At 38.6% G+C, this 20,006-nt stretch overlaps 1 protein-coding gene across 6 annotated transcripts in view; it reads right to left on the minus strand.

Annotated features, from left to right (window-relative positions):
* Window positions 1–20,006, minus strand: part of SUGCT (succinyl-CoA:glutarate-CoA transferase) — a 684,957-nt gene that overhangs the window by 537,979 nt on the left and 126,972 nt on the right. For all 6 annotated transcript variants that reach the window (XR_009520588.1, XM_060020208.1, XM_060020209.1 and 3 more), the window contains exon 9: window positions 14,434–14,529. Coding sequence is in view for 5 of the 6 variants with exons in the window: in XM_060020208.1 (XP_059876191.1) it covers window positions 14,434–14,529 (96 nt within the window). In the remaining variant the exon portion in view is untranslated. The remainder of the gene's footprint in view (window positions 1–14,433; window positions 14,530–20,006) is intronic.

Genomic DNA, 20,006 nt, shown 5'->3' on the forward strand with positions numbered 1-20,006 from the left:
GACCCAATGCAGCCAAAAATAAATAAATAAAATCAATAAATTTATTTTTTTTAAAAAAACTATGCTTAGCTCACATGCCACATAAAATCAGGCACAGGATGGATTTGGCCCATGGGCCATGGTTTGCCAACCCCTGCTCTAAAGGACTAGCAGCTGCAATACAGAAAATAAAATAAATCAGCCTGAGGGTGGGATCAGTATTAAAAACTGGTAATGGATGTTAAACTAGGGAAGGTGAAGATAGGCCTGCATAGTAAGGGCCTTACAAATATCAAGGTAAAATAAACATACTAATAAATAATGCAAACAGAAATATCAATGAGGCTAAGTTCTATGAAGTCATGTGGGTAGAAATACATCCCACCTTATATTCCTCATCTTCATCTATAAAATAAGAGGTTCTGAATGAGTGATCTCTCAAGTCCCCTTTCTTCTCTGTTACTCTGTTGCCTACAAATCACAAGAAAGGTAGCTTTCAACTAAGTATAACGTCCTTAGTGACAATTAGAGCTGTTCAGAAATTAAATTGTCTCCCCTGTAAGAAGCTAGTTCCTTGTAGCTGAGTTGGAGAGAAGACAGATCAACATCTTCCTATACCAAGTTAGAGCCTGAATGATTTGGTCCAACCAGGAGACTCTACTTCCATCATGTCCCCCCTGATACTACCTTCAGGGCTTGCCACGGACCACCGTACTAGGCAATTTCACATATATTCAATTTGGTCCTCATAAAAATCCTTTAAAGATTGAGTCAGGATTTGAAACTAGGTCTTTCTCATACAATCAAAACCAAAAGAATGCAGAGGCACAATGGTTTTGCTTCAAGTGCACCTTTGGTTTCACAACCTTCCAACATTCGCTGGCCTATTCAGAAGGATGCAACTATTGATACAAGGACTCCAAATTCCTTTCCTGGTCCCTAAAGGAAAGCAGGTTTCTAAATACTTCAGAGCCCACAGTTTTACAAGTTTAGTTTGGTTTCTTTTTGCCTAAATTGGTAGCACTGCTTACATTACTGAGCCTCCCTGCCACTTTCTTGTCCACTTATATGATCTTTCAAAAGCTTATTCCTGTTGAGCTATCATTTCACTAGCCAAAGGAGCTTAGTCCTGCACCCTCCGGTATTTCATTGTGTACATACTCTTCTAGATGATCTATAAATATGTATAATAACGAAGTCCAGCCGAAATCCCTGGAGGCACCCCACTGTTTACATGTCTCCATCAACAGCAGGCTCATACACCCTACGTTTTGTTCCCTCTGTTGATACCTATGTGTGACAAAATCTTCCTCCTAATACCATGGTAACACAATTTGGAATAGCTTTGTTGTGAAACTTTGTAACAGACTCCTTGAAAGTCTAAACAAATTACATTTGTTGTTTTTTCCCTGGTGCTTATTCCTCTTCAAACAATCCAGCATGTCATGGAAAACAGACTACTTTCCTCCATTCATTACACCAAGTAGTCAATGATCCTACCACTTTTGAAGTCCATCAGTATGAATGAGATTCACCGATAGATTGCAGGGTGTCCTCATTAGAAAGGAAGCAAGAGTGGAATTCACTCATACTGAAGAGTGAGTACAAGACTTATTTTACATTTTGGTCAATTTATTCCCTTGAGTTTCCTTAGCCCTTTATAATGGATGCCATAAAGTTTCAGCAATTTACTTATTTCCAGCATGTCGATCAGGTAGAACATCCTGTTCCCTGACCACTATTTGATCTAACACTATATCTCTCACCTCTTTGCTTCAAAAGACATGATGACAGAGGAAATTTTTATGTTTCAACAAAGACCAAAGCAAAGAGTTCATTGAGCCCCTAGATCTCCTTTCTTCCCCATGAGCACGTCTTTTGCACCCTGATCATCAAGCAGTCCCATGGAGTTTCCAAGTGACCTTCTGCCTTTCATGTATAAAAAAGCTTTTATTTCTGGATTGCAGTCTTTTCTGTGCTGTTTCTTGAATTCCTTTACAGTCTGACTGGCTTCTTATTTACACCTGACCTGTCACACTTTGAGGCATTCCCTGTTCTCACTTGAATAATCTTTTGCCTACTTTTTCCCCTTATATTTGCTTCTTTTACTTTATGAGATGGATGCAAAAGTTTTTATAGGAGCTCCTAATCTTTGGTATGTGACATATTTTCCTGCCCTACCACTAATGTGTTTAAAGCATTTCCAGGTTTCCTATAAGTTACAGACTTCTTAAAATATTACTTTCAATTTTAACTTAAAGCACACATTGATTTGATCATAGTTCCATTTTCTAAAACGGAGTAATAATGTAACGGAATTTTTTTTTTCTTTCACTCCCCTTCAGAAGGTTGAATGTAATTGAGTTGTGAGCATTATTACAATAGTCACAGATAATTTCTTACACCAATCCCTGTCTAATCTTAGGCCCAAGGCCAGTATAATTCCTTTCCCTCCTTAATTCTAAAACTTCTTCCCCTATGAAGCAGACATTTGTGTGAGATCTTTCAGTCTCAGGGTACGATTTCCTTCGTAATTACTATTTGGTCTAAATTTCTGGTGTTATCAATAGAATTTTGATATCCTGACCCTAATTCAGTTGGTCTTTGGCAGGAATCCGGGGATGGGTCCCAAGAAGTCTGAGAAGCTCCTGAAATCATGTGCAAAATCATGCATGTATATGGGTATGTGTACTTTTCTGAGCAAGGATTCCATAGTGCCCATCAGCTTCTCAAAGTAACTCTGAGCAAAAAGAAAGAAAGAAAAAAATGTTTAAAAGCCACTGGTCCTTAATATCTCTAAATATATTCTTATTACTGAGCATGAATTTCTCATCCTCAGTGAATTTCTTTGTCCAGCATTATTTTGTACATTTTCTGTTTTTATTATACTTATTGTGTTTTCATCATTTCTATATATAAAATGTCATAATCCCATCAGCTCATCCATCCCTAAAAGTCCTACAGATTTCCTAACTCTGCAGTACCAGTTTTCACTAGTTTCTAAATTTTCTCCTTCTACCAAGCCTGTGAAAACCAAATGGAATTGTGATCCTTACCTGCCACCAATCATTCTATCCACTCTGTTTTATACTGGAGTTTACATGCATTTAAACACTTGGGGCTTTGCTTTTCTACAAAACTGTCAATTTCCTGTTTACATGGATGGAGAGTTTCGCCATCCCAACCTTCCCCCAGTACACCACAGAACCCCCTTCTCCTCTCCCTCCTCCTTCCAGCCACCACCACCACCCTAGCGAGTCTCTGTCAGATTGGGTCTCATGCTTCCTCTGCACTTATCAACTTTCTCCCAATTTTTAGGTTAAACTGTAAACTGCCACTTAACAGATTCACTATACACAGAGCTCATTTTCTGGCCCCCCATATTAACACAACACCTCAATGCACCATTATATTTGCTGAACAAACCTCAGATTCTTTTGCAATCTACACAGTAACACCATTATAAGTTTTGTTCCCTATCCCCCAGCTTCTTCGAACTGGGACTGACCTTACTGATTTGACTCCTTGAAATGGAAACAAGAATGATATGGTAGGAAGAAAATAATAATCCATACCCCTCTTAAGGTTTTTTTTGAGAAAGTATTTTAAACAATTATCAAAAATATATATTAAAGTTAACTTTGTTAAAACAAACAAAAAAAACCTAACGCAGACTCCAAAGGTCTAGCAAGAAAAATAAGAGTATATTTTTAAGATACAGAGTGCTTCTAATTCTTTAGTATTTTATATCCTCTTCTGTTTGAGGCAGCACACTAATACTACTGCGGTTACATTGAAATCTCCACTGTTCTTCATCAACAGGATATTATCAAATCAAACCATAGGGCAGGTTATGTTGGAACTGCCAAAACTCCTACAAGGGTGTTTTCAGGATGAAAGATCTCTTCAGACTGCCTCACAGTAGCTTTCTGACACTGTTGCTAAACCAGGTAATGTTCCAGTGACCCCCCCAAGATATGAGTTACAGCTATTCGAAGTCTAGAGGTCCTCTCTGAACCAGAAAGGTCATTCCAAAACAGTAAAGGTAATAAAAAGCGGGCAATCCGGAATTTGCATTGCAAAAATCCAATTGAGATCTCACAGTTTGCGTCTTCGAGTTTGTTTCTCTTGAGAAATAATGGTTAAATTGGTGAAAAGGACCATGTTTCAGCCTGTGATATGGCTGTACTGACCATACTCACAGTGCTAACTGTGCTCAGTTCTGATGAACTTGACCACCATTTTATGACAGAGGGGAATTTTCACTGAGGATTCCAGTGTGGGTTGTAAGAACTTCTCTCCTTGTTGCAGTGCTGGGATCAACGTCCTCCCTACCACTCTGCATGGTACTGATCTGCTCCCCATCCACTCATCTCACACACACACACACACACACACACACACACACAAGTATTTGCCAGGCAGAGGGAAAGGACAGCTCCTTGACTTGGATCTGTCCTCTGGTGGAGAAAAAGTGTAGGAACAAGGGCTCCTGCCACAGGAGAAGAACTGTGTTTTAACAACCGAGAGATGGGGACAAAAACTATAGGATTGGGGTCTGTGGGATGGGTACAATATGGGGATAAAAAAAAAAATGGGGATAACAGCTACCATCTGCTGAATATACACCATGTGCCTGACTCTAGGCCACGTACTTTATATGCACTGTCTCACTAAATCATCACCACTGCCCATGAGGCAGGTAGGATTGTCCCTATTTTACAAATGAAGACACTGAGGCTCGGTGAAATGAAGCAACTTGCCCAAGGTCTGTCTGACTCCAAAGCCCATGCTTTTAAACAATACATCTAAAGTACGCTGCTAGATCTGGTAGCATCTGCAGTCTTAGCAGCAACAGTTAAAAAGGAAATCCAACAGTGATGGGGATGGTGGTGTAAAATCCTATCAACTTGCAGAAGTAGAAATTTAGACCGTGGCTAGGAATGGGAAATGAGCATTTCAAGCTTGTTTTCCATAATTTAGATACTACTTTAAAAAAATGAAATTGATTCTCCATAAAATGCTTGAAAATTAATTCTGCTCCTGGTCATTAGAAATCACCTCATAATAAATGATCTTGCAAAAAGGACTCTAAACAGTCAAAGTAAATACTATGGCCACCTTAATTATTTGGAACAAAGGAAAGTTATATTTAAGCTAAAACCGTGTTGTTTTCACATCAATAAGAATATTTACTAGACTGAAATCAAATTAAACATTTTTTACTCATTTAGTGATATTATAAATTATAAATGCCCCTGCCACACACCAAGAAGAGGAAATACACACAAAAACAGTCACAAAACACACCCAAGTGCACACACACACACACACACACCTGCTACTTTACTACTTGTTTGCTACCCTTGTTAACTGAAACAGATGAAAAACCACATCAGACTCAGAGGGAGGAGAATTTTGCAAGAGATTGATTTATTTCAAGAACTAACTTTTCTCAAGCTGGGCATCTGGCAAAAAATTGGATAGTCCAAAGCATAGTCCTTAACCTTTTCACCTCTCATTCCTAATATTCAGACCTAACCAGTGGTTAACAGGACTTGTCCTAGGGGCCTCATATATCTCTGAAAGTCCATCATCTCCCTCTGGACCTTACTTTATCTGTAAATGTCCCTTATATCCATCTTCATGGCTGAAACCAACGCCCTTCAAGGTTACACTTGGGACATTTCTTTCTAAGCAGAAGTGGCCTTTTTTGTAAAACCGCCCCTGAGACACCCCAAGAATTCAAAAAGGGCTGCCCTTCCTCCAACAATCACACAGAGGTTGATGCTAATTTCAGGATACAGCATTGCTTCCTTTCTGCTCTCAGTCATTTCTACAGAGATCAAACCTGTACGTTTATTCTGCGCCACTGTGCTGAGCAGGCCAGGATGCTGTTCTCTTTGAGTCAGTCAGTCAGAGCGACTGCAGCATAGTCTGTGCTAAGGTTATATAATGACAGAACTAACCCAAGCAACAGGAGGCTTGAAGGACGGAAAAATGGAAGGTACAAGCGCTAATTCCACAAAATGAAAATCATTCCCAGGCATCTCTCTCCAGGACTGTGAACCAGAAATGGTAGTTTCACCTTAAATAATCAACGTGTATATCAGTAGCTCTAAGAATGGGGAGGAAATCACCTAATAACGTGTTCATATTCACGGATTCTTCCAAGTCCTCACTAAAAAAAAAAAAAAAAAGCCTTTCCATTACCAGGTTACAAGCGTGACATCTAGTGGACCCATAATGCAATGACCAAAGGGATTTCACACGCATACTTGAGAGCAGGGCTTCTCAAAATCTAATGTGAAAACACATCACTTGGGGATCTTGTTAAAATGCAGATTCTGGTTCAGTAGAATAAACAAGACTCTCATTTCCAACAAGCTTCCAGGTAATGCCGATGCCACTGCTCCATGGCGCGGCAAAGACCTAGAGCATTTCACACCAGCTTTTACCCTCAGGAAAGAAGAGAGGAAAGGGACACTTGAGAATCATTTCCAGGTTAAAATTAGGTCAAATGAATTATTAACATGATTTTTCAAAGAAACAAAAAACACGTTCCTATTTCACTAGCCCCACTCAGTATACACACTTAGCATCTCCTGTCTAAGCAGAGTCCTTGCACCAGTACCCCTTTCCCTAAATGCCAGAAACAAAACTAGGATGGAAAAGAGCATACTTCACAGCCATATTTATACATGTGGACATGATGTGCTCAAGTCTCCAACATAGGTTCACTTCAGAACTTAACATCGTATAGTTTTTCTTCCACTGTATGATTTTATTTGCCCAATATTGAATTATATTATAACAGTAATTTGTACCATATCAGAACTCAGTTCTTTTTCCCCCAGGTAGCCTGCACCTGAACAGGGAGCCATCAGGGTATTGTATCAGCGCTAAGCACTCCTCCTCAGAATTTCAACAACACTTGCCCTGGACACCCCTAAGAACGGAACAGGATGTGTGACTACATCCAAGTCCAACTGTTTCCAGAATCCAGTCCCACGTGATTTACCTGAGCCAAAGAGCCTTGAGCTCCAGGCAGAGTCACCAGGCCAGACTCTCAGCTGGGAGGTAATGTGTGTGCTCCCCCACAGAGGAGCTCTGCCAGGCATCACACCAACTCCTGCCAAGGCCTCCAGCTCAGCTGGATTAGACCCTTTAATAAAGGTTCTAGGTCACAGTTCTAGGAACCACCAACATCAAGGAAAACGAGTCTCTCTTTTCCCAAACACACCACAAACATGTACAAAACCTACTGGCTAGTCCTGTAGAATCCTTCAGTACAAGTTGGTTGACCTAGGACAAATAATCATTTTTAACCAGTGGACCCTGTATTTCAAACAAACAAACAAAAAGTGGAGCTGTTCTGGTTGAAATGGGGTTGGAACACTTGGAGATCTGCCTTTTTGGCCTCTCCCCCCACCCCATACCCCTGAATGTCCACTTCTTCCCACCTCGACCTCCAAACTCAGAGATACCATTTGAAAACCAGAAACTAGGAGTCTCACAATAGCTAAGACCATCCCGAGCTCCTAGACTGCTCAAAGACAGTATTGTTCTCATTCATTACATAGATGGAGCTAGAGATAGCTGTTTCACTATGACTTGACTTAATTATGATTCTAATACAATTTTAGCATAGGCAATCAAAGGATTTCTTCAGAAGATGTACAACCTGATTTCCTGAATGAAATTAAGTTATAATTAAGGATCTCAGTAATGAGTAAACAACAGAATTGTTTATACCTCTTCAATTGCTCTTGGCAGTCCTAAAGGGGAAATTATGTAGAGGAAAATGTCACATAATTCTTCCTCAAAAGTGGGATGAAGATAGAAAACGAAACTAAACATATCAGTTTAAGTAAGTAGCATCACATCATCTGCCTATATAATATAGTTCCCCTGCCTGGGTTAGAATCCCAGCTACACACTTATATGTGACCTTGGGCAAGTTATTTAACCTCTCTGTGCCTCATCTGAAAGTGAGGATAATAGCTTTGCCTATTTCACAGGGTTGCTGTGAGGATGGAATTAATATATATAAAGTACTTAATAACTGACACATAGCAATCATTCAATAAATGTTATCGCTGTGATTATAATGGTTATTATTAATACAATGTTATTAAGTCAATAATATTAATATTCTTACCTAGCTGATTATTCAAAATGGCATTTTATTCTTTGGGGTAATTTTAGCCAAATTTGATAGGCATAAACAACATACAATCCTATCAATTATCCATATATAACGAGAAGAATATTGAGAATCCCAGAGAAACTGATAAGATCCTAAAGGAGTTTCAGATTTATTCCTTGAGATACATTGTCTTTCCTTGTGCCTCTTTCTATTTTACCTCTTAGTGAAATGCATTAAAAAGACCATATTTGTCAACTGAAGGCAATACTGATTTAAAAATCACAATGGTTTTTGCAGTCATACATGTTTATTCTTTGTGCAATATGCTCTCCTTAAACATCATGTTGCCTAATTTATTTTAAATTTAGGGATTTTATTTGAAATCAAAGAAAGCTGAAGCTTTTCTAGGGAGAAGCAGAGAGGGTGGCAGCTATCATGCCAGTAGCTAGCATGTCTGCTCTAATTTTATGTGCCTGTTGGACTGCCCCATTACCTATATTCTTAGGACTGAGACAAAATCCTAGCCAATTGGTTTCAAAGTAACCAGGATCTTCAAGTAAATGATTTTGTTTTGTTTTAACAAGAATTCCAAATTCATAAGGATTAAGACAAATATAAGCTCTAAAGCAAATAATCAAAAGCTACCTGGACAAAACCTTTAGAACAAAAGGGGCGGGGGAAATTCAGACAATTCATACCTTAAATTTAAAAACAAAACAAATTAAAAAAAAACCTTTGAATATTCTAGCTTGTCAGTGCTAAGTAATCCAAAAGTTTGCAGAAACCTCTGAGACAGAATCTAATGTATTTGCTGTCACCTGCACTTTTGTTCCCAATAAAAAATCTTCAGGTATTTTTTTTACTGGTTAGAGATTATCAAAGTTCATTGCAATCTTAAGGTTATAAGAACAGATGTTCAGAATATTCTGTAGTTCTCTCACTTTAAAAAACTGAAAGAGAAATCTCCACAATTTTTGGCTCTCAAAAGGGTAGGTATGTATCTTTAATAGAAATAGGTTCCCATCTTGTGGACTCCTCAGAGAATACTTCTGAAAATCATTTTTGCCATGTTTCATTTAGTTAAGTATGAATTTATGCTAAATCTCAATTTACTAATAAACACATCAGTAAACTAGAAGCCTTATTCCCTTTGACAATTGAGTGGTGGTGCTAAATATGATTCTCCTCAAACTGTATTTCTTTCAATAATGCTACATTTGAGCAATGGCTCAATACTACAATTTCTAAAAAATATCTGAGAACAGTTGGTTTTTTTTTTTAAATAGAAAAGTAGCACAGTACATTGCCTTTCGTTTTTTGTTTTTTTTTTTTAAAGAAAGAAATTAAAGTGGAAATTCCATTAAGAAAGAAAATCAGCTATGTCTCTTTATTTATTCTGCCCCTAAGCTGCCATGGATAGTTTTCATAGGGACTATTTCATAGTTTCCTAGAAACTGTTTCACAAAGTTATAATTATTACTTCAACTACAGAAATAATAACAGGAGCCACCTTCCACCACGTGCTTACTAGAGTCAGGTACTACACAAAACACTTAGCACGCACTATCTCATTTAACTCCATCAATGAATGTGGAAACAACTATCATCATCACCTTTTTGCATAGGAAGCAGCTAACACTAGGGATATTAAAAGACTTGTCCAAGATTTCGCAGCCATGAAGTGGCAAAGCCAAGTTATGAGCCCAGGCCTGTCTGACACCAAAGCTCAAACCCTCTCAGCTGTGCTTGCTATATGGGCTCTGAGTTCAGTGAAATCAAGGGCCTAGTTTTTCCTCATTTGGAAGCCTTCCGGAACTAAAACAGTGCCTACTCCATAGGGGGCTCAAAAACTGTTGCTTATTTATCAGGAGTCATTTGAAAGCATGAATGAAAACATGGTAGAGGGAAACCTACAGTTGCCGCATAGCTCAGAATTCAAATATAGTTCCACAGCCAGGTCACTTATTAGGTTTGGGACCCTCTAAAATCATAATAAATAGGTCGTTTGTCAAAGAGATGATGGAAACAGATCAGAAGAATTCTATCTGCCAAAGAAACTAAAAGACAGGTAGCTACAATGTGTCAAGCACCAAAAGAACCACTAGTTCGGATATAGTGAGAAAGGAAACAAATTTTGAAAACTTAAAATCATGGTTACAATCCAGGCCCTTTGGCTTTCTAGCTATAGCCATAGGAGAGTTGGTTCACCTCTCTAGACGTCCCTTTCATCCATATAAAATGAGAAGGAAAAATATACATATATGTAGATATATATCCCAGTTACATGATATGTGTTCAATGGAAGCCAGCATGTTTATCATTACTCTTATTATCAATGCAGCAATTAAATATATGCAATGTAATCATATGCTTGTTTAAACTGTACTTGCAAACTTCAGCAAATGAATGCTTTACTGCTACCATGGTACAAAGAAAAAGTCACACAAGAAACAGATGTATATCATTCACATTTTGGCTTTTTAAAACATCCTTAACATGGGTTAAAAGAAAAAGATTCCCAAGGTTACCTAATCTGCTATGATTTAACAGCATTTTGATGTTTTTCTAAGGAATGATAGCAAAATGCTGTATCTCTTCAAACTTGGAATTTACTGCCTGTCTCAGTCTCTGCTTATGCCAAATTAAATACACAGTATAAGGTCCCTACCAGAAATAACATAGCACAGTTTCCTGCTCTATTCCTTGGTTGAATGAGCCCAAACTGAAGAAAGGGAGACATGGTTTTATTCAATCATCTGAATAATTGTTTTCTTCACTCTCTTGAATTGGAAGCTCTTGGTGGGGGAGGGGAAAGTTTGAAAGAAATCACCATGTGAATTATCAGGCCATTTAAAGGAACAATTCTCTTTGAAGGCCCTACATTTGAAAGGCTCAAGAAAAAGCTTAAGAAGAGTATTCCTATTAATGAACTGACCAGAAAGTCAGCATCCCCTGATAGTCCCCAGCACTCAAACTCCTGAGGTTTCAGAGTGCTGTAAAGTCTCTTTACCTGTGAGGTACAAATGGCACTGCAGAATAGAGGTTGCAGTGTTTCCTTCCAGCAGACACTTCATAGCCAAAACTTTCAAGAGTTTTGTCCTATGAAGAAATGGGATGGTAAATGGAATAAGACATGCCCCAGAGTTGGGGGGTTAGGGTATGGGGGGGGCGATGTCCAAGGCTGGGTTTTTTTAAAGTGAAGGACGTGATCATATATTTAACCGATGACAGATAATACAGGTGATGGAAGAGATCGAGTGCAGGAGCAATGCCTTTAAATCGGCAAACTGTGGAAAGGGACAGTTCATTCACTGTGATAGGAGGAAATGAAGTTTGAGAGTTATGGTAGAAAAAAAAATGCAGCAGTTCTCTTCTGGTTGCATCAATTTTTAGTGTCATATGAGACAAAGTCTTTGCCTAAGGATGAGGAGAGAGGAGGAAGACTTGAAGAGACAGAAGATGTGAAATAATCTTATGAGAGAGAGAGGATAAATATGTAGATAAATGTGGCAAGATTGCTGAGTAAGGCTGGGGAGAGACAGCCATGAACATAACATGGTGGTTATGTTTTTCCCCAGCCATATTCACTGCTTCAGTCAGGCACGGAATAGATGGACTATTAAATCCAATCAGCACTGGGATTTGCCAGTGGAATATAAACGACATGGTGCAGTCATCAATAATAAGAAAGTCTAGGTCTACAGTCTTATCATTGTGATGGGCAGCATCAACATCACCTGGAATCAGAATCGGCATCTTAACGGGATTTCCAAATGATTCATGTGCATGTTTAAGAGAAATAAGTGTGGGGAAGCCAACTGAAATAGGAAAAGATTAACAGCGATAGGAGGCTATGAGCAGCCAGGCTGTTGCTTTGGTCCTCGATGTGTATCATGTTAGTCATATATCTAAAGAGGGGTGGCCACACTGATAACTGCACATATACATAATAAACAAAATATATTCTTTTTGAAGACAAGCTGCTTTCTCTGCACTCTCCTCTCCTGTCCCTAAAACACTCCTGTCTTTACAAATATAATTGTTTGAAGGGTTGAGAAACATTGAACTAATACCAATGCATGAAAAATATTAACATGAGCATTATGTAATGATCAATCCCTTGGGCTAGGTACTTCTCAGGGGCAAAACCCACTGATAATGGGAACAAAAGGAGCAATGAAGTCAAAAATTCCTTTTAAAAATCTGAATTCTCAGAAAAGCCTCCACTAAGATGTTCAAGCAGCAAAATGCTTATCTCAATTCTGTATACTTTGTTTAATTTACTCATTTTCAAAAAGGTGGCAGCCAAAGAGCAGGGAGGAAAGGGCGCAAGTGGATAATCAACCGGAGAAGTTAAGAACTGCATGTATACAGGGACTTCCCTGGCAGTCCAGTGGTTAAGACTCCGTGCTTCCACTGCAGGGGGCACAGGTTCGATCCCGGTTGGGGAACTAAGATCCCACATGCTGCACAGAGCGGCCAAAAAAAAAAAAAATTGCATGTATACAAAATAACACACAAATCAAGGAGCACTACTTTTCAAAAATTTTCATTTCATGCATTTGAGGTCCTTGATCCCCAGAATCCTTCAGAGTTCAATAAAATTGAGAAGGGAGAGGGATGGACTGGGAATTTGCGGTTCGTAGATGCAAACTATTACATTTAGAATGGATAAACAAGGTCCTACTGTATAGCACGGGGAACTATATCCAACCTCCTGGGATAAACCATAATGGAAAAGAATATGAAAAAGAATGTCTATATGTGTAAAACTGAGTCACTTTGCTGTACGGCAGAGACTGGCACAACACTGTAAATCAACTCTACTTCAATTAAAATATAAAAATAAAAGGAAATTTTAAAAAATTGAAGAGAGTGAGGTGGCCACCGTAACTAATTCCTGAGACCATCGGAGTCTTCCATCATAGGCTTTCAGCCCAAACCTCAGACAACTCAAATGAGATGCAACGCTTTAATTATTGTAGAAAACTGAATTATAACTGCCCTGTAATTCACCCATAAAAATATTTCCCAAATCTATTTTAAAAAATTGAAAACAGACCAGGGTCTACAAACATATCTAGGCTCCATCTTGGTATACTAGCTTCATTCAAGCTAAATTTGCATTTGTTCCTTAATCACAGTGCTGAACCCGTTCTCCATCAAGAGGAAACAAATTAATTCTGGGCTTTTGAGGAAAGTCCCTAGTAGATCTTCTTTTATTTCTTACAGATTATAAAGCTGCAATCAACTAGATCAAATAAGCACAGTGTCCATTTTACGTAACTGGGGCAATTCAAGAAGGAAAAGTACATTTCTGTCTTTAATGAAAAGAAACACACACACATACACACACACACACACACAGAAGTCTCCCATATCTTCTACCTATAATAAAAATAGCCGATGAGTCTAAATTTCCTTTCACCTCACAGTGAAATAATTGAGAGCACACCCAAGATGCCAGAGCTCTCGGTGTAAACACCCAGGAGGGATACTGAGGTCTACACAAAACATTTTTAAAGACATTCTGTTTTTTAAAATAAGCAAAAAATAGACTATAAACGTTATACTTGAACATAGCGAATACCTCCCTATGTGACATGATTTGGAACTTTACTGTAAAGCCTTCCGACTCACAGATACTTTCTCCATACACATCAAAAACTGAAGCCTGAACTTTCAACATTTGAGATGGACTCCCATGGTTTCCAACATTGTCCTCTGTTGAAAAGGTTGAAGAGGAGTTTTTGTTTTTATTTTTGAAAAGTCATAGTTTCTTCACATATTCATTCACACTAGCCAAAGTCAAGAATTTCTGAGGACAAGTTTAGACACTTAATAAAGAACAGCAGTTCCTGAACCATCTGCTTTGCTCAAGAACTGAAGATCTGTCACACGCAAATTTTCATTTTTCTCCAACCCTGTGAGAATATTATTGTCAGCTGGGGTAGGTAACATTTGGTTTTTAATTGACATGGCGAACAAACCAGGCTTTATAAAATGGGTACAATCAGTGTGTCTTTTGGGTGAAAAAAATAAAAGCAAACCATTATCTGAGTCTAAAAGTCACTCACTTTCAGCAAGTTCTTTTGATCCATTCAAGTGTCCTGTTACTAATCTTCTGATGAAGAAATGTGCAAAACACAGAATTTGAAGTGAATAACAGAACCTTGTTATAGTCAAACAAAGATATATGACAGAAAACCCTGAAAGTCTTTTTTTAAAAAGGAATCATCTCTCAAACTCATATCGTACAGAACTGCAGATTCTAATAGACTGATCCTATATTGCTGTATTCTTACCTGGTAAGGAACAATACTTCCGTGAGCTGTGCCCCAGCGCCGCGCTTCCTCTTGGCCAATAAGATAATTCACAGCGACGTGAGTCAAACATGCCACCTACCAAAAGAAGAAAAAAAAAAAGCTACTTTATCTATACTCATAAACAGAAGGTTATAATAGGAATATTCTCGTTTGATTTCACTTCATGTCATTGTAGAAGAAAAAAGGAGAGAGAAAAAATTGTCTTGCTTGGTTAGAAAATATGCAGGCAACCACACTTTCATCATACAAAGAAGAGAAGAGCAGTATTACATTATTGAGCGAGACTAAGTACTGAGTAACATTCAATTGAGAAATAAAAACACGGAAACACTCAGCTCCTGAAAAGATCACCTGAAGGCAGAGGTTAACCCAAGGGATGGAACCCTGGTCCAGCCTTTAGCATCGAAGCCATGGCAGAGTACATCAGCAACTAGTACTTTCCCTTCCCCTTTTACTTTCCATCAAGACGACACAAAAAGAGACTGCATCATCACTGAGCAGGTGAACTAGTCAGGAGCCACATTCCTCTAAACTTCTCATAACACGAAAAAATAGTAATAATAAACCTCTATTTTGTTTAAGTCAGTTTAATCAAGTTTTCTGTTCCTTGTTGCCCAAAGCATTCTTACTGGCACAGAGGATCGAGACTACTTAACTTTTTTTAATTCATTAGTGAATCATTCTCATTTAAACCAAAATGACTGTACTTCTTTCAACTTGGTCCTAGGATCATATCCTCATTATTATACTTGTCTCAGCTTTCAAGAACTACAAATCTATTAAAGGGGCCATCTAAAACTGTAGGGTCAACCTCTGACTCTTGGAGTATTTCATATATAGATCTTAAAAACCTATAATAATTCAATTCCATACAAGGATAATGACTTGATTCCTGGTCATCTGCCCCAAAGGGCTTATGTTCCAATGACTATCCATGCCTCCAAGGGCCCAGAACTATGGAAAGGAGGTGACCAAATAACAACTTTCCATAGTTTCCAGATAAAAGCTTCGGGCCTCACAGCATCATCATGATCTAACAGGAGCTGGCTTTTCTCATTCTATTAACATCAGATGCGATTAGGAATCTACCAAGCCAGCAAGTCAAACATCCCAAATGGAGACTGGCTCCTGGAGCGACTCAAGGGGTGACTCTTCAGGGCTTGGTGCTGCAACCTGTCCTTGCCTTCTACCTGGCATGGCAGATGTGCCTCCTACAAGGGCCGTCAATGGGGCTCAGCCTGGATGAATCTCCTTGCAGCAGCAGTCATTCTCCTTTACTTTTTTCTTGGGATTTACACTCACTTTTATGTTCATTTACTGCTTTGTTGAAATTGGAACTGCCTTATGGCAGCTGGTTTGGCTATACTGCCCAGGTGGCAAAACTAATAAACTTTGAGTCATCCACTTCTGGACCTCCATCTGGTCTTGGGCATTTGAACCATGGAGCATTCCAGGGTTGCCTGGGGCTGCCTGGGGCTAATCATCGTTTCACAGATCACTTCTGTGTCTTTCAAAATGGAAAATCAAATCAACATTTTGTAGTAAAAATGTACTGGATGGAAGTCCAGATTCATGGTTCCTAATTTCTGTCAACCTCTAGTTGTACAACTGTAGGTATTTAATTTAACCACATTGACCTTCAGACACTTTCTCTATAAAATCTTGGGCATTTGACCTAAACCAATTGTTTTCAGACTTTTTTTAAAAAAAAAGCATAACTCCTGCATCAAACCAAATAATGCATGAACAATACATAAGAAGATAATACCCCACATGGTCTGGCTGAAGTAGAGGCAAGCCTACAATGCCACCCTAGGAAATGTGAACACAGAACACAATTTGCAGATTAGTAAATGGTCTTAAATTTGCTTCCAAGGTCTATACTTCTGACTCTGTTCTTCTTCTTAACAATATAACAGATAAAAAGCTACCAGGGATGCAATAGTAGTTGTTTTCCCATGAAGGCTCTTCCTGAAACTGAGGAAATTTTCTCAAGTCTGAGGTTTTACTCCAAGAAAGGTGTTTCTTTGATCTAGCCATGTTGGCGAGGGGGGAATTGTCCCTTTCAAAAAGCCTAGTGAAAGTCACTCTAAGGAGCTCTGGTGCTACTGGAGGCCAATAATTCACATTAATAAAGGTAATTCTTTGCAAGCAAAAAGTCACAAGGGGCTTGGTATTTCCACTTTTCTAATTTCAAAGTCAAGTGATAGTCAATAGGCCAACAACAGCAAGGGCTGCAGGAAGTAGTGGGCTGACTGGATGGTTACAGGTTAATGTGTAGCTCCTAGATTGACCTGAAATGGTTTCCAGGGGTGGGCATGGGCTGGATGCTAGGCTAAAAGTCAGCCTAGCTGCCTCATTTCTTGCCCATTACCTCATTCTTTCTTCTCAATTTTGACTTTGGTGTTTCTGACCCTGCCTTGAAAAGCTGTCTTTGACAACCGTTGAATAAAAACAGCCCCATTTAGAGTGAGTCTGAATGAAGGGTCAGAATTCATCTCACAGACTGTTTTCCAAATGGAAGATCATACCCATTTTCTCCACACAACGGTAGCTCATGAAAACAAAAAGCATTTCAGAACTAGCAGGCTCCCACTGGGCAGGAAGGTTAAGTAAGATTTTACGCCAGTTGCCATCCATGAAAAAACAAAGTGTGATTTGTCAGTGATGACTCAGAGGCAAAGTTGGGGGGGAATTCTATTTTAAAAAAGAGAGCAACAGGGCTAAACTTAGCAACCCAATGTTTAAAAGGAGCATTACAGATCTGAAAGTAATCTATTTACAAAGACGTACTTTTAAGGCAGGAGAAGGGGAAGAAAGTCAACAGCTATGACATGATTATGTATTAAAAATCAGAGGCTTCCTGGCAATTAATGACAAATCTTCCACAAATCAAAAGAATGCAGGATGTGACTTTTAGGTTAATAACTACATACTGTATACCTATTCTAAATATTGCATTAGATCGTTACTTTCATCCCCTAAACTTAAGCTCATTATTTCATCACGTGGATGCCATATAATTTACTCAGAATGTTGCCTTTATACGGTTTCATCTAAATAAAAAAGCCAACTTTGGTTTAATAGTAATCATTCTGACAGCAAAATTATTATTTTAGATAGCACAGTGGGTCCTGATATTCTTTGTGTCTAACCAGGAAACCAATGGGGCTGTCAAAGTGGATCTCAAAGGGCACAGCCCTAAAAGGCTTGAGAAAGAATATGCCCAATTATTTCCCAAAGCGTCCTCATGGTGTCCATCACCTCGTTTTACCTCTACCTAATGAAGATCAAGCTACAATAATATAATCTTTCATCTCCAAAAGGACAACCAAGTATCACAGTTAAAATGGGGAAAACAAGATCAGAAGTATGGTCCGTTGCATCAAAATGGGTAATTTTTTCCCTCCTGCTTCTTTGCATATATTCTGGCCTCCAACTAAGCTAGACAAAACACCAATCGTGATCGCTTCTGCACCTGCCCAAATCCGCATCCTCTCTTCAAAGTCCATTTCCACATTGCTGTCTCATTAAGTCCCCACATCACCCAAGCAAAAAAATATTTTCCCTGCCTCTGAACAAATACAACACCTTAATTTGCCTGACTCCTGACTTTTGCACTTTCACAGTCGGCTACATACTACAATAGAATTATAAGATTATTTCCCTTCCCCTGCCCCCGCCTTTCCCCTAAACTAGAAAGACCTAAATCAGTAGTTCCTAAACCTAGTGGTACATCACAATCATCTGGGGAATTCCTGGACCCCACCCAGACCTACTGACTCAGACTGGAGCCTGGGAAGAAATAAATGAACCGATGTACCATTAATTGTACACAGATTTGAGAACCAAAGCCATAGGAAACTCCAGTCAAACTCCTTAATGTTACAGATAGATAAATAAAGGAACAGAGAAGGTAAATAATTTATCTGATGTCACGTTGTTGGCTAGTGGCAGAACTTCACTCCAACTATAGCGCCTTCCTCCATGCTACAACATTATTCAATCACTCCTTTTAAATTGGGAACTAGTTCAGGGTAAGAATTATGTATTATAAACCCTTTGTATGTACTCATAGCAGCTAAAATAGAACTTCACACTAATATTGTTTAAAGCGTGAGTGAAAACAGTAATTACTATTTATTTATTCAACAAATACTGAACGTTGCTTTGAGTGAGGCATTATGCTAGGTACTGGCTATACGTAAGTAAATGAAAAGGAGGTAGTCCTGCCCACTCTGGACTTAAGAATAGTGGAGAAGACAACTAAACAAACAGTCATAGGAACTGCCATGGGGAGAGGAGATGGAGGAGAACTTTGAAAACAAAGAGAATAACATGTGTGAAAGCCCTAAGGCAGGAAAGAGACTGGCATACAGGAAGAAAAAAAAAAAAAAACTGAAAGTAGACCAGCGTAACTGAAGCATGGCAAGAAAGAGACAGGAAATGAAATTGGAGAGGTTTACAGAGGCCAGACCATGCCAGTCCTTGCAGATCATGGTAAGGAATTGTACTTGCACATCTTTCAGATGATCATTTTAAAATCACAAATCATATCATGTCATCCTTCTACTTAAAAATCATCGGGCTTCCCACTTAAAATGATGCAACAGAAGAATACAGTGGGAAAATGTTCACAAATTTTTTAAAAACTTTTTTAGAACAGTTTTAGATTTATAGAAAAATACCAAGATACTACAGAGTCTCCATATACAACACACCCAGTTTCCCTATCATTAACATCTTACATCAATGTCATACATATTTTACAATTAAAAAACTAATATTGATGAATTATTATTAAAGTGCCTATGTTCAGATGTCTTTCATTTTAACTTAATGTCCTTTTTCTGTTCCAAGATCCTCATCCACATGATGTTTATGCCTCCTTAGGCTCCTCTTGGCAGTAACAATTTATCATACATTCCTTGTTTTTGATGATCTTGACAGTTTTGAAGACTACTAGACTACTGATCAGGTATTTTGTAGAATATTCCTCACTGGGATTTTTTTTTAATGTTTTTCAAATAATGAGACTGGGGTTATGGGTTTCGAGAAGGAGGACGATAAAAGTAAAGTGCCATTTTCCACACAGCATACAAAGGTACATACTATCAACATGATTTATCACTGTTGGTATTGACCTTGATCACCTGGCGAGGTAATGTTAATAAGATTTCTCCACTGTCAAATCACTCTTTTTTCCTCCCCCTGTCCACGCTGTACTCTTTGGAAGGAAGTCACCACGCACAGTCCACACTTAAGGCGTGGGGAGTTGTGCTACTCCTTCCTGAGGGCAGTGTCTACATAAACCATCTGGAATTCTTCCGCACAGGAGATTAGTCCCTTCTTTCCTATTTATTCATTCATTCAATCATTTATTTATATCAGCACAGACTCATGGATATTAATTTTATACTCTGGCTTATAATACAATACTACTGTATTTTATTGTTCAAATCATTCCAGTTTTGGCCATTGGGAGCTCTTCAGTTGGCTCCTGTGCCCCTCTGACATACTCCCCATCATTATGTGTTTTTTTGTTTTCAGCA

The sequence above is a fragment of the Delphinus delphis genome, chromosome 9 (genome assembly GCF_949987515.2).
Source record: "Delphinus delphis chromosome 9, mDelDel1.2, whole genome shotgun sequence".
NCBI classification, from domain to species: Eukaryota; Metazoa; Chordata; class Mammalia; order Artiodactyla; family Delphinidae; genus Delphinus; species Delphinus delphis.